The sequence below is a fragment of the Podarcis tiliguerta genome, assembly GCF_965153285.1.
Source record: "Podarcis tiliguerta genome assembly, chromosome: 14".
NCBI lineage: Eukaryota > Metazoa > Chordata > Lepidosauria > Squamata > Lacertidae > Podarcis > Podarcis tiliguerta.
The window spans coordinates 16,022,646-16,036,574 of NC_139547.1; the positions used below are offsets into that span (position 1 = coordinate 16,022,646).

The 13,929-nt window shown below is 45.6% G+C and overlaps 1 protein-coding gene across 1 annotated transcript; it reads right to left on the reverse strand.

Annotated features, from left to right (window-relative positions):
- Positions 1-6,505: 6,505 nt before the first annotated feature.
- On the reverse strand, positions 6,506-13,929 carry LOC310663867 (UPF0235 protein C15orf40 homolog). The gene is made up of 4 exons (XM_083412354.1): positions 13,781-13,929; positions 10,434-10,560; positions 8,599-8,726; positions 6,506-6,947 (listed from the first exon to the last, which is right to left on the reverse strand). Exons 1-4 carry the CDS (start codon positions 13,892-13,894, stop codon positions 6,855-6,857), a joined length of 462 nt encoding a protein of 153 aa, XP_083268480.1. The 5' UTR covers positions 13,895-13,929; the 3' UTR covers positions 6,506-6,854.

Genomic DNA, 13,929 nt, shown 5'->3' on the forward strand with positions numbered 1-13,929 from the left:
AGAGAAGGAGAGGTGGGAGCAAGAGGAGAAGGAAGAGGTTTGAAACCCCTTGACTTTTAACCAGCCCAACTTCTCTCTCTCTCCCTCCTCCACCTGTTCTTCACTCTCCAATCCTGCAACTTCTCCTGCCTCTGACTCTCATCTTCTGGCTGTTGCAGGCTACCCCAGTTCACTGCTCCCATCTTCCAAGCCAGCCTCCGACCCCAGCTTTCTCATGTGCATAAGCTTGCCCATATTCAGCAATATCAAGTTACAGTATAGGAAAACTGGTGCTATTAACAGTAATCCTTCTAGTTGGTTACCGTATTTTTTGCTCTATAAGACGCACCAGACCACAAGACGCACCTAGTTTTTGGAGGAGGAAAACAAGAAAAAAAAATATTCTGAATCTCAGAAGCCAGAACGGCAAGAGGGATCGCTGCGCAGTGAAAGCAGCAATCCCTCTTGCTGTTCTGGCTTCTGTGATAGCTGCACAGCCTGCATTCGCTCCATAAGACGCACACACATTTCCCCTTAAGTGAGTCTTATAGAGCAAAAAATACGGTAATTGGTTTGGCAACCCATTCATCAGTATCCAGCCACCACTCCTCAGGGTCCAGCGAGTCCCTGACATTGTGTCTTCCCTGGGGGGCTGAGAAGACAGAATGGTGTCCACCTTGCTTGGTGGAGGGTTCCACAGGATGGGTGCCTCAGCAGGAGAAAGTCCAGTTGATACTGGCTTTGTCTAGGGAGGGCCTCAGATGATGAGTGGAGCATGCTGAGAGGACCACATGGAATGCCGCAGTCTTTGAGCTACCGTGGTCCCAATCCATTACTCCAGAAGTTGACTGTAGCCCATTAGCTGGCCCTTCCCTGTTTCAGAAGAGTGTTCTGCAAGTGCGGTGTTGACTTTTAGTTGTCCTTGGCTTTTAAATGGCCTCGCAGGAGTGATAACCTGATTTGAGAAGCAAGATGACTAGGCTAAAATGGAGCATCCTTATTAAGCAGAAATTAGCTGAATCAAATTGGCCGAACAAGCCCCATGTGCAAAGCAACTGTCGATGCCTCTCAGTCAGTAGCTGGCTCAGTAATGGGTTTCTAGAGCGAAAAGGAAGAGCTCCAGGTTATTAGGGACAGACTTGCACTTTCTTTGTTAATAATGAGAGAGAGAGAGAGAGAGAGAGAGAGAGAGAGAGAGAAGGCAGCTAAAGACTGCTTGACAATTCTCTTCTGGGGGAAAGGGGAAGTGCCTTCTAGTTGTTTCATTGCAATTTCGCTTCCAGCAGGATGTCATTTGGGGAACAGCCGAGACCTGGGGTGTACTCTGGATTCTGAGCTGCTGTCAGATGCATTAGAAGCCCTGAGATGTGCACTTTGCAAAAGGGTAAATGCTAGCGGGGAGCTGCAAAACCCCAGCCCACTTCTAAAAGTCAAGGCAAGCCGGCCTTCTGCTGACGGTGCAGGTGGCAAAAAGGGCCATTTCTGAATCTGCAGGTTGCCAAGAGACCCTTCAACAGACAGAATGCTTGCAGACTTACATTAGATGGATGAGTCTGGGTTTCAGGGAGAGACAAAACTTTTTCATGTGTGTATGCAGTGATTTGTACAGAATGCGGTGTGTGAAACGACATACAAAAACTCAGCTTGCTTTTTTGAAAATGATAAAAGAAAAATCCATAAAACTCACTTCTTCTGGCTACAAAGAAATGGTGGAAACTCCAGAAGGCAGGAAGCCAGCAGAAAAAGCTTTCGAGTGGGTGACGTAGCTCCTTGCTCCCAGTGGTACAGTTAAGATAATTTTAGACTCTGCACTTAATGTTTTTACAAAGGGTGGTAATCCTCAGATGGTAATACAGTGGTACCTCGGGTTACAGACGCTTCAGGTTACAGACGCTTCAGGTTACAGACTCTGCTAACCCAGAAATAGTACCTCTGCTTAAGAACTTTGCTTCAGGATGAGAACAGAAATCGTGCTCCGGTGGCGCAGTGGCAGCGGGGGGCCCCATTAGCTAAAGTGGTACCTCAGGTTAAGAACAGTTTCAGGTTAAGAATGGACCTCCGGAAAGAATTAAGTTCTTAACCCAAGGTACCACTGTATATGTTTCTTCACTTACTTCAAAATTCAGCAAGCTGCTCCTGCTGCATTTGGGGCCCTCCTGCTTATCTAGCTGAGTTCTGGACTTCTGCCTCAAAGCCTGGCCCTGGTGCATATATCTTGGTCTTCATTGCCAACTGAAATGAAACCTTTATTAGCGCGCTGAGAGCTCATTTTATGGCATACTGTGAAACGTGGGGTTTGCACTGGCAAACGTTGCAGGGGGCCATTTGCCAGTGTTTGGCACCGTTTTCAAGTGAATCGGACAATGTCAGGTTTGGGGCAAAACCGTGACCCTGTGGGTTAAGGCGCCAAGGGCTCATTTTCACAGGGAACTGCAACTAAATGACTCCAGGTTTGTTCCTTGTTTCCCGGTGCCAAAAGAGCTATTCTGGACTTACCAGTTTGCAACCTTTTGGAGCACAAATGGTTTGTAAGTGACTGTGCTCCTGAACAAGGGACCAAACAGCTAGCATGAAAGTATGCAAACAGAACAATGAATCTCGTGAAAAGAAAAGTTTTTAAGATGCGGAACAGAGGAAGCTGAAATAAACCAAGGCTCAGCTGGTCAAGGCTGTTTTAGAGGCACCCAAAGAGGAAATAATAAGAATAAGGTGACATAATGAAGACAAAGTTCCTAGCTTACTACTTCCCAGCAGCTGTGGGTTACTGAAAAGGATGGCAATTTCAACGGCTTATTAAGATGGATGAAGGAGAGCAAAAAAAAGGTGCAATGGGAGGTTTTGTGCAGGAAGGTGGAGAGGGATGCAAATGAAAGCAGCTGAAAGACTGATTCAGAGAGTACGAAGAGGGTAGCATCTGGGGGAATAAGTGAATCCTTTTAAGTAGGAACAGTGGTGCAGTCAATACAGGACTTTGGTCCAGGGTCTCAAATAAAAGAATGAGAAGGAGGCAACAGGGATGGTTTAACTACATCTTGATATAAGTGATGGCATGGGCATTAATCACCTAAAGACCATTAAGTCCAGAGTCTAAAATTACTTTACTGCACCACTCAGCAAGAAGAAGAAGATGAACACAGTCATTTAAGGTGAACTACAAAGTTAAAAGGGAAGCCTGCCTAAATAGTGCAAGGGGGAAAGTAAATCAGACAATCAAAACTCAGGCAATTAAATCTGCTAAAGCACAATCCTATGCATACTTTCCTGGAAGTCAACCTCATCTAACACAAGCTGGGACTGACTTCTGAGGGAACTTGCATAGCATTGCAGCAGACTTTCAGACAGCCTTAGCATGGAAAAATGATAAGGAATTCATATCAGAGTTGTTGCTGCCCCTGAGACACAGAGAACATGAGAAAGAACATAAATGAATAAAACCAAGAGAGACAAATGAGGTGATGATCAAGCTGGGTTTTAGTTGAGACTGGAAGACACAGATTGGTGGCAGAGATTTGAAAGCTGCTTTTTTCTCAGTTCAAGTCCCAGAGAGGCTAGTTGCTGCCATATCCCAGTTCCCACTGTCTCCAAGATCGCAGGCAGCGCTCCCCACCTGCTCACAGCATTTTCCCAAGAAAAGCCCCTTACTTTTCCAGTACAGTGGTACCTCGGGTTACATACACTTCAGGTTACATATGCTTCAGGTTACAGACACCGCTAACCAAGAAATAGTGCTTCAGGTTAAGAACTTTGCTTCAGGATGAGAACAGAAATCGTGCTCCGGCGGCACGGCAGCAGCAGGAGACCCCATGAAGTGGTGCTTCAGGTTAAGAACAGTTTCAGGTTAAGTACAGACCTCCGGAACGAATTAAGTACTTAACCCGAGGTGCCACTGCACAGGTCAAAGGAGTAAATATCCTCCAGCTCAAGGGCCACACAGAAAGCCCCGTTGGCTTTACACTGCTATTTGACAAACCATGGAATCAGCGGTATGAGTGGGAGTCTCTGACAGACACAAATCATCGAGCTGACAGCGTGTCAGGCCTACTGTATTTTGAAATGAGCGCCTCAGTACCTAAGGCACCCTTGGCCATGTATGTACAAGGCAGGAAACCCAATATGATGGGAAAGCAAAGAACCAGAAAACCCAGTTTTGAAACATGCAGTCAGAAAACATTAATGCCAAAGGAGAGCTGGAAAGGCAGAACATAGCAAGATCAGAATTCACATTCTCTTATGAGATGTTTCTCCCTGGTTTGTGGATGGGGAACAGCAGGTGGAGAAAAGGTTCATACAGTTGTATCTTCACTGTAATAGGTACAGGTGGGAGACTGGAAATGGTTCCTCATATGCAGATATGAAGTACCAATGCATATTTACCCATACCAAATGGCAGCAAGTATACTAATATACTTGGGACGCAGGTGGCGCTGTGGGTAAAAGCCTCAGCGCCTAGGGCTTGCTGATCGAAAGGTTGGTGGTTCAAATCCCCGCAGCGGGGTGCGCTCCCGTTGTTCGGTCCCAGCGCCTGCCAACCTAGCAGTTCGAAAGCACTCCCGGGTGCAAGTAGATAAATAGGGACCGCTTACTAGCGGGAAGGTAAACGGCGTTTCCGTGTGCGGCTCTGGCTCGCCAGAACAGTGATGTCACGCTGGCCACGTGACCCGGAAGTGTCTCCGGACAGTGCTGGCCCCCGGCCTCTTGAGTGAGATGAGCGCACAACGCTAGAGTCTGTCAAGACTGGCCCGTACGGGCAGGGGTACCTTTACATTTTTATACTAATATACTACGGGAGAGAGATTCTTACTAACGCGAGAACAAAACAGGTCTTCCAAATGTTGTTCATGCACCGAGCTTGAAGGCAGATAATCATTTCTAAGGGAACTGCGAGTAGAATGGACAGAGGCATTGTTCCCCTTGGGGTAGTCCTGCATTTCTTCTTCAGCATGAGGTCCAGGCCTGGAGCCTCTGCCCTGTTGCTGATGGGCAGTTCCAAAGCCGTTGCAGCAGCCCAAGTGTGACTTTTTGAGTTTCTGGTCCACGGTCTCTCTAGATTCAGAGGTGCTAATACAGCTTCCTGCCAAGGGTGCAAGAGATGGGGGCGGGCACCAATATGGCTCCATGCCAAGAACACACAAGAGCCTAGTTACGCCTCTGCCCTAAGATAGTTGGATAGAAGAATGTTAAACTGTAACTGCTTTTGCATGTTTTTAATTATAATTGTTTTTTTAACTGTTTTAGAATGGCTTGGCTTGGCTTGGCTTTTAAATTGTGCACCTGCCATTCTCAGCTCCTTTGGAAGAAAGAGTTGGATATAAATTCAATTATTAATATTATTAACAAATTAGCATATGAAAAGTTGATGCACATCAATGTCTTTTTTTGTGGGTGATGCATTTCCTCTTTATTTGGAAAAGTAACACCCACCCTCACCCAAAGTCACATTCAGTGAGGCTCTAACATGTCAACTTTGTTCTTCTGCTCGGTTTCTGGAGGGAAAAAAATTCAAAGAAACCCCACACTTGCCAAAACATCTTAGAACCAGCAAGCAAAGGCTCAGCACCATTGACAAGGCTCAGATGAGAGACCATGTGAATGATCCCCACCCTAGCTGGAATGCTCCAGATGTTTTGGATGTGTTAGACTAGGACCTGCGAAAGCAGGGTTCAAATCCCAAACTCAGCCATGAAGTCCACTGGATGATCTTGGGCCAGTTCCTCTCTTTCTCTCAGCCCAACACAGAGTAACACATGAAACCGGTCCATTCAGTTCAGTATTGTCTACACCACTGGTCTTCAGCTGGTGGGTTGGCACCCACCAATATGCTGCAGGTGGGTTGCAACAAGACCCAGGACCTACTTTGAATCATACATGCATTTGGGGACCCATTTCTTAATCTTTTCCAATATATCTGCAGGGTGGTAGTCTTTGGCTAAACAGGTTTTACAAATTATTAAACCACGGCAACCTGCAAAACCTATTTTCTAGAGACGTTTTTGGGTTGAGTGCACACACCACAGGCGACAAAGTTCAACATTTTAACACTTCCAAAAACAGTAATCTGCTTCTAGGCTACTATATAAAATGCTATTTGGAGAACTTCCAGCAGTGACCCATCAAAAAGGATCACCTTGCCCGACATGCAGTGCTCTCCCCGGGTACTTAAGGGTACATGGTACTGGCACTTACTTCAACAACTTCATGGTGAGTACCGGCACCCCCCCCTCCATATATAAAAAAGAGAGCACTGCCCGATGTGCTCATTTGCCCACATCAGTTTGCAGAACTGCCACTTTTCAAGTGCTGCATTATGCTTGTTCTGCATTTCCAAGCCACTGATCCTTGAGTTTGGTAGCACCTACTCCCTGCCCATTGAGTTAGACAGGGGCCTTCGCTGTGTTGATTTCAGCACCTGCTACACACTGTAGGTGAGTCTACCTACCCAGACATGTAATTTGAATATCAATTTTTTATGTGTATCTGCTTTAAAAACTGTTGATTTTATTTATATTCTCATCAATGTTATGTCAGCTGGTTTTTAACATTTGTTTTTATTGGTGATTTTAATGAATAGTTGCTAATGTCCAATGTAAACCACTTAGGAGGTTTACTTCAATTAAGCTGTATATAAATAAAATAATATCGATTATACCACAATTTTCATCTTTTCCAATTAATGAAGTCTTGGAGTCCTGATGACATTAGTGTATCCGCACCTTGTGATCGCTCTTAAATTCATCTTTGTGGTTGTCTACAGATGCACGTTGAGCTTCTCTGCCACCTTTTAAAATGTGCTCTCCTGTGTATAACCTTCTTTGTCCTTCACCACCAGGAAACGACCTGCTGAGACAACTTTGCTCATTTATTGCTTTGGAAATGTCTCAGCTGGCAGCTTCTTTTCTCAGCTTCTCTAAAACTTCATCAGGAGTCACTGGTGCCAAAATCTTCACTACTTTTTCTCGAGATTTGCCTCCCTGTTTTAATAAAAAAGCAAATAACTTTAAGATGATTTCACACACTAACACCTGCATATTTTGACAAGGTTTCCACCTGGGACTCCTGGTCATCTCCCATCCGAGTTTCTGACCAAGTTTCTGTGCCTGCTTAGTTACAGCAACACTACAGCATCAGCTGCTATCAGGCACTCACTGGACTCCATAATGAGTTTGAAAAAGTTATGGGCAATATTTAAAGGATCAATTAATGTGAATGACAATAAGGAACAGAGAATTGGACTACAAACCCAGCCACTCCTGACCATTAGCCATGCTTGCTGGAGCTGATGGCAGAGAGAATTGTGGAGTTGGAAAGGGTCATGAGGGTCATCTAGTCAAACCCTCTGCTTTGCAGGAATATCAGCTAAAGAGTCCATGACAGATCGCCCAACCTTTTTTTAAAGGCCTCCAATGAAGGAGAGTCCACCACCTTCTGAGGGAGTCCATTCTACTGTTGAACAGCTCTTACTGTCAGAAAGTTCCTCCTGATGTTCAGTTGGAATCTCCCTTCTTCAGTGTTCGAAACTCCCATTGTTCTAAGCGCGTTTTGTGACTGGGAATTTCATTAGCACAAGTGGTTTCCGAGCTCTGGGCACAGTACTGTGCCTAAGATTTCAGATTAAAACTGCAGAGTGGAAGGAAAGGAGGAACTTTTTCTGCCTCCCCACTTCCAGCTACTCTCTGAAGACCCTCTTATGAATATTAAGGGAAGGATTAGACAGGGGTCAGCAAACTTACCGCGCCTCGGGCCGGTGTTTCCAGCACCGATCGTGCGGCGGGCCAGAAGGCGGGGGAACGTGTGCCCATACGCGTGCGCACATGCTATTTCTGGCGCAGTTCTGGGTCGGAGGAGCACCAGAAATAGATTGTGTGCATGTGCACGGGCCTCCTCCAACCCGGATGTGCACCGGAAATAACGCTTGCACGTGTGCAAATAACGCTTGCACATGCGCACAAGCTATTTCCGGTGCTCCTCCGACTCGGAAGTGGGCAGCCGCGCAGCACCGGTAAGAGCGGGCAGCAGCAGGCAGCGGGGGTTGCCGCGGGCCAGATAAACGAGTCCCTCGGGCCTTATCTGGCCTGCGGGCTTTAGTTTGGGGATCCCTGGACTAGACCATGTGAAAAATGAACATAATATTTCAACTGCAGTTCATTCATTTTCAGCTTTGAATTCTTGTTATAAAAAAAGCATGCCTAGACATTCCGTTGTTGCACCCATAACTTTGGTTTAAGGTGCCATTTAGCTCCTAGCTTTCATATCCCTGTTTCTAACACTGCCTTTCTTGTAACTTGAAGCCATTGGTTTGTGTTCTACCCTCCGGAGCAGGAGAAAACAAGCTTGCTCCATCTTCCTTGCGACAGCCCTTTAGATATTTGAAGATAGCTATCATATCTCCTCCTCTTCTACGTCCATCAACATCTCTTCCAAGGCCTGCGGTTAGACAGCCATTTCTAGTTCTTCAAGACAACCTTTTGCAGGAATTGGTCCCCTCCTACTTCAGTTGGATTAAGAGTGTTCCCCATGCTGGTAAAATGAAAGTTGGCAAAAGTGACCTGCCGCAGTTAATCGGCATGAATAAGTATCAAGAGCCCCAAATACAACATATTAAAAAGAGAGAGAATGGAATACCTTCTCCAACACAACCTCGCTCTTCTTAACCTCGAGGACCTTAGAGAGGTAGCGACATAGCTCTGCGTTGGCCTCCCCTTCGGATGGAGGAGCAGCAATGGCCACACCGACTGCATCTGTCGTCACATCTGCAAGGAGTATTTTAAGGCTTTTATTGCTCAGATATTCATTAAGCTTCTTGTAACATTCAAACCATAAAACGCTTCTTTGGAAACTTTCATATACCATCAACGTGAAACTCACTGGTGAGGTCATCTGGTGATCTGGGGTGAACACACATTGCAAACAAGTTGAAGTGCTAAATCGGTGTTGACTGAGATATTAAGATGAGCCCTGCTGAATCAGGCCAAAGGCCCATCTGCTACAGTATCCTGTTCTCATCGTGTTCAAACAGCCAGGAAGCCCACATAACAGTGTTCTTCTCTCTACTTGTGTTCCCCAGCAACTGGCATTGACTACAGTTTCTGGACTGGATAAGTGCTAATAAGCTTAAAGTTTTACCCAGATAAAACACTAGATGAGTGGAATTCACTCTGTTTTGGGCTGAATTACACTCCCTGTGAAGAACGTTCCAGTTTTACCAGTTTAGGATGGTTCACTTGCTGTATCCCTATCTAAGCTGAAATAGGCTGACTTCAGTGATCCATGCTCTGGCAGCTTCAAGGTTAGACTACTGCAATGCATTCTACATGGGGCTGTCTTCTGAAGATAATCTGGAACCTGCAGTTACTTCAGAACAGACCTTCTAGATTACTAACTGGGACCAATCATATTATAGTGGAGATTTGTCCATTGCACTGGAACTCAGTCAATTTCCAGACCCAATTCAAAGTACTAGTTTTGATCTTTGAAGGCCTTTACAGCTTGAATCTGGGGTAAAAAGGTAAAGCTAAAGGGACCCTGGACCATTAGGTCCAGTCGTGGACGACTCTGGGGTTGCGGCGCTCATCTCGCTTTATTGGCCGAGGGAGCCGGCGTACAGCTTCCGGGTCATGTGGCCAGCATGACTAAGCCGCTTCTGGCAAACCAGAGCAGTGCACGGAAACTCCATTTACCTTCCCGCCGGAGCGGTACCTATTTATCTACTTGCACTTTGACGTGCTTTCGAACTGCTAGCTTGGCAGGAGCAGGGACTGAGCAACGGGAGCTCACCCCGTTGCGGGGATTCGAACCGCCAACCTTCTGATTGGAAAGTCCTAGGCTCTGTGGTTTAACCCACAGCGCTACCCGCGTCCCGTGAATCTGGGGTATCTACCTATAAACTGAAGGCATCACCAGAGGTTTTTCTCAGGGTGCCCCACTATATGAAGTGTGTTGGCTACTAGGGGGAAAACCTATTCAGCAATGGCACCCCATCTTTGGAGTGCCTTTGCCAAAGAAGTTAGCCTAGCATCAACTTTAATCCCATTTGGCACCAGGCACAAACATTTTCATTTCCCCAAGCTTTTAAAACATGTTGATTCATTTTGTTTTATCCTAGTTTATGTACAAACCTTTAGTGCTGTTTTATGGATGTGTTGTTTTCATTAGCTTCACATACTTTATCACATACAAAAAAAATGGCAAAAAATGAGATTTTTTATCGTGCTTTTCTACCCCCCTTAACGCATGTTAAGGGCTCTAAGGCAGCTCACCCTTCCATTCCTTCTTTTCCAATCAATGGACCCTCGGATGAGTTGCTGAGTACTGGCAGCTGAGAGGGCCTTTTGCATCCAGTCCACATCTAAGTTCTAGGAGTTTTCTGCCTCTTCCAGGAACCAACCCAGGATTTGCACAAAGAAAATTTCCCATAACAAGGAATTAAAAACATTATCCCCTCCCAACTTCCAACATACCTGTTACAGCATTTTGTTTGGAGCCAGGTTTGGCATGAACAGAGATGGTAACGGAGCCGCTTTTATCTGTTGCCACAGGGCCTGAAGGAACCGAAGACTTTGCTATATCCTTACTCTGTGCTTTTCCCTTAAAACAGAACAGAGAAACATGATAAGCCAGAGAGTGCAGGAAGGTGAAGCAAAGTTGAAAAAAGCCTCATGTTTTACTTTGCTTTTAATTTAAATATTTTATTGTATAGGTTTTGTTAATTTTCACTGCATTTTATTGCACAGTAAACATTTAAACAGGCTGTACCGTTGTGATTTGAATTGTATAATGTCGTTTTAAAAATAAAGCATTGCTATAACATATAAAGACTGCTTTGAAAGGCAGCTTAAGCATATCTGAAACAACTATGATATTAAGACTCCTGAATCAAATGGTTTGCAAAAAGTTTCAAAGGCATTCACTCATCTCTGCCAAATGTATCTCCTCTCAGAAGTTCACAAACCCATGGAGGGCAGGTTTAAAGAAAACAAGTAGCTCTAGATATCCAAACCCCAGGTAATAGGCAGCACCCTCACCCCCTAAAAATTCAAACTATCTCCTAATTTCAGTTGCTGACTGGCTGTGAGAACTGGCTTCTGCTATCATAAGTCTGCTTTTTGTCTGGTATGTTTCACAAGAACCTTTGTAACCATTTCCAGTAGCTGCATCAGTCAGACACAGCAAAGTTAACAAGAGTCCTGTGGAATAACAAATGTTGTTAACTTTGGTGAACTAGGCTGCACTCCATTAAGACGCATGAAGCATAATCCTCACTTGCAGGTATATAAAGATGTGGTTGCGGGGGGGGGGGGGAGGAAGCTATAAGAACGGCACCCTATGGGAAGTGAAAAGCAAAAAGTAGAGTGACAAATCATTTAAAAGTTTATTGGACTGTTACAATTCTGTTAAGTTTTCTGGATCTAGCAGAATTGTCCACCAGTAGCCCTTTGGGCATTTCATTTCCCTCTGACCAAGGCTTCCTCAAGGTCAGCCTTCCAGATGTTTTGAGACTACAATTCCCATCATCCCTGACCACTGGTCCTGTTAGCTAGTGATCATGGGAGTTGTAGGCCAAAAACATCTGGAGGGCCGAGGTTGAGGAAGCCTGCTCTGACCTAACTACTGACAACTTCTAGACTGTTGCAAGGGATGGGGGAGGGGGGTTGTTGCTGTTATTGATTTTTTTAAAATATAAAAATATAATTTATGTGGAAATCATTCAATTGGGCTGTGCACTTTACGCGTTTTATTTACTTATTTCTTTACGTTTGCAGTTATGCGATTTCGCCCCCCCAAATGTTGTAAGACGCCTTGAGCAGGGCCTTAACTATGGGAAAGCGGCAGACAAAATTAGGCATGCATGCCTGTATGCGTCTGATGAGCTCATGCCACAATATTAATTATTCGTCTCTAAGGTGCCATGATCGCCGAAGAATTGACGCTTTTTAATTATGGTGCTGGAGGAGACTCTTGAGAGTCCCATGGACTGCAAGAAGATCAAACGCATCCATTCTTAAGGAAATCAGCCCTGAGTGCTCACTGGAAGGACAGATCGTGAAGCTGAGGCTCCAATACTTTGGCCACCTCATGAGAAGAGAAGACTCCCTGGAAAAGACCCTGATGTTGGGAAAGATGGAGGGCACAAGGAGAAGGGGACGACAGAGATGGTTGGACAGTGTTCTCGAAGCTACAAACATGAATCTGACCAAACTGCGGGTGGCAGTGGAAGACAGGAGTGCCTGGCGTGCTCTGGTCCATGGGGTCACGAAGAGTCAGACACGACTGAACGACTAAACAACAACAAGGTGCCATGATATTATTCTGTCTAATAATTCTGTGATTCTAAGATAGGGTTGCCATATCTCCAAAAGTAAAAATCAGATCAGAATTGTTGAGCTCCCCACCCCACCCCCCAAATTGTTGTTGAGTTGTGTTTGTGTGTGTGTTTTAGAGGAACCAAAGTCATCGAACTTTTTTCCATAAAAGCTACAAGAATTTCTGAGGTGTCAAAAAATGTTATTAATGTATGCCACTACTGCGTCCCGGTTTTGTTAGCCCCAAAATGAAAAACGAGTGAGGTCCCAACTAAAGAAGAATGGCAACTTAAACTGCTGGAACATGTGCAGCTTGCGGACTTAACATACAGAATAAGAGAACAAGAAGAACATACATTTGAAGAAGATTGAAACATGTTTATTGAATATATGGGGGGGGATGGTGTACACTTGAAAACGTTGGCAGCATTAAGATAAATTCAACAGTGTAAACAAGTTTTGACGGATGTAATAATGGAATACTGAACGGTTTAGTTTATGTAAAATATGCAGGGATTTATGGTATGCAAAATGAACCATGTAAAGAGAAGAAGGGAAGTCATTGACATTTTAAAGTTGTTTAAATGAATATTCTAAATTGCAAAGCAGAAAATTTAATAAAACTTATACGCACACAAAAAGAATTTTTGAGTTTTGGAGCTTTTTTAATGCGTTTTCAGCACAATTTAACCCCTGTTGCAGGTTTTCCAGGACGTTTGTTGCTCTGTGAACCGCCCTGAGATCTCCGAGTCTAGGGTGGCGTATGTACATATATTATTATTATTAATATATATATTATTTATAGGGTTGCGCTGTGGGTTAAACCACAGAGCCTAGGGCTTGCTGATCAGAAGGTCGGCGGTTTGAATCCCCGTGACGGGGTGAGATTCCGTTGCTCGGTCCCAGCTCCTGCCAACCTAGCAGTTTGAAAGCACGTCAAAGTGCAAGTAGATAACTAGGTACCGCTCCAGTGGGAAGGTAAACGGCATTTCCGTGTGCTAATCTGGTTCGCCAGAAGCGGCTTAGCTGGCCACATGACCTGGAAAAACTGTCTGCGGACAAACGCCAGCTCCCTCGGCCAGTAAAGCAAGATGAGTGCTGCAACCCCAGAGTTCGCCACGACTGGACCTAATGGTCAGGGGTCTCTTTACCTATTTTATTTTTATGTATGTTGATCTGCCCGCTTTCCGAAAAATAATTCAGGACTCCCTTTTCGGAGGCGAACTGCAGGACATGTCCTGGGAAACCAGGACGTATGGCAGCCCTATCTAAGCCCAGGGTTGCACTAAGCCCTGGGCGGCCACGAATCTCACTGCACCGTCTCTGCCTCGCTCTCTGCCTAGCCTACCTCACAGGGTTGTTGTGAGGCTTCGGGTGAGGAAGGGGGAGACCCGCGCGCGCCCCCTGGAGCTCATTGGCGGGACACGACGTCTTTTGCATTTCAACCTTCGGACTCTCAGGGCGGCTAGTCTGGAAGCTCGGAGCCTCCGCGCTCTCCGACCGACCTTCTTAGGCATGGCGCCGCCTCCGCCTCCGTATCCCCTCAGCCCACCGGCCGCAGCAGCCCAGGGAAGCTTCCGCGAACCCCGACGGGAAGCGAGAAGGGCCAACCCAGCCATCACCGCACATCACTTCCGGCAACATCGGCCCGTTC

Bases quoted from the DNA above. Each gene is read 5' to 3' on its own strand.
- LOC310663867 (XM_083412354.1), bottom strand. From the start codon at position 13,894: ATGGCTGGGTTGGCCCTTCTCGCTTCCCGTCGGGGTTCGCGGAAGCTT. The intron at 10,561-13,780 runs GTCGGTCGGAGA...TTCTGTTTTAAG, and splicing joins GCGGCGCCATGCCTAAGAAG to GGAAAAGCACAGAGTAAGGA. The intron at 8,727-10,433 runs GTATGTTGGAAG...TACTCCTTGCAG, and splicing joins CAAACAAAATGCTGTAACAG to ATGTGACGACAGATGCAGTC.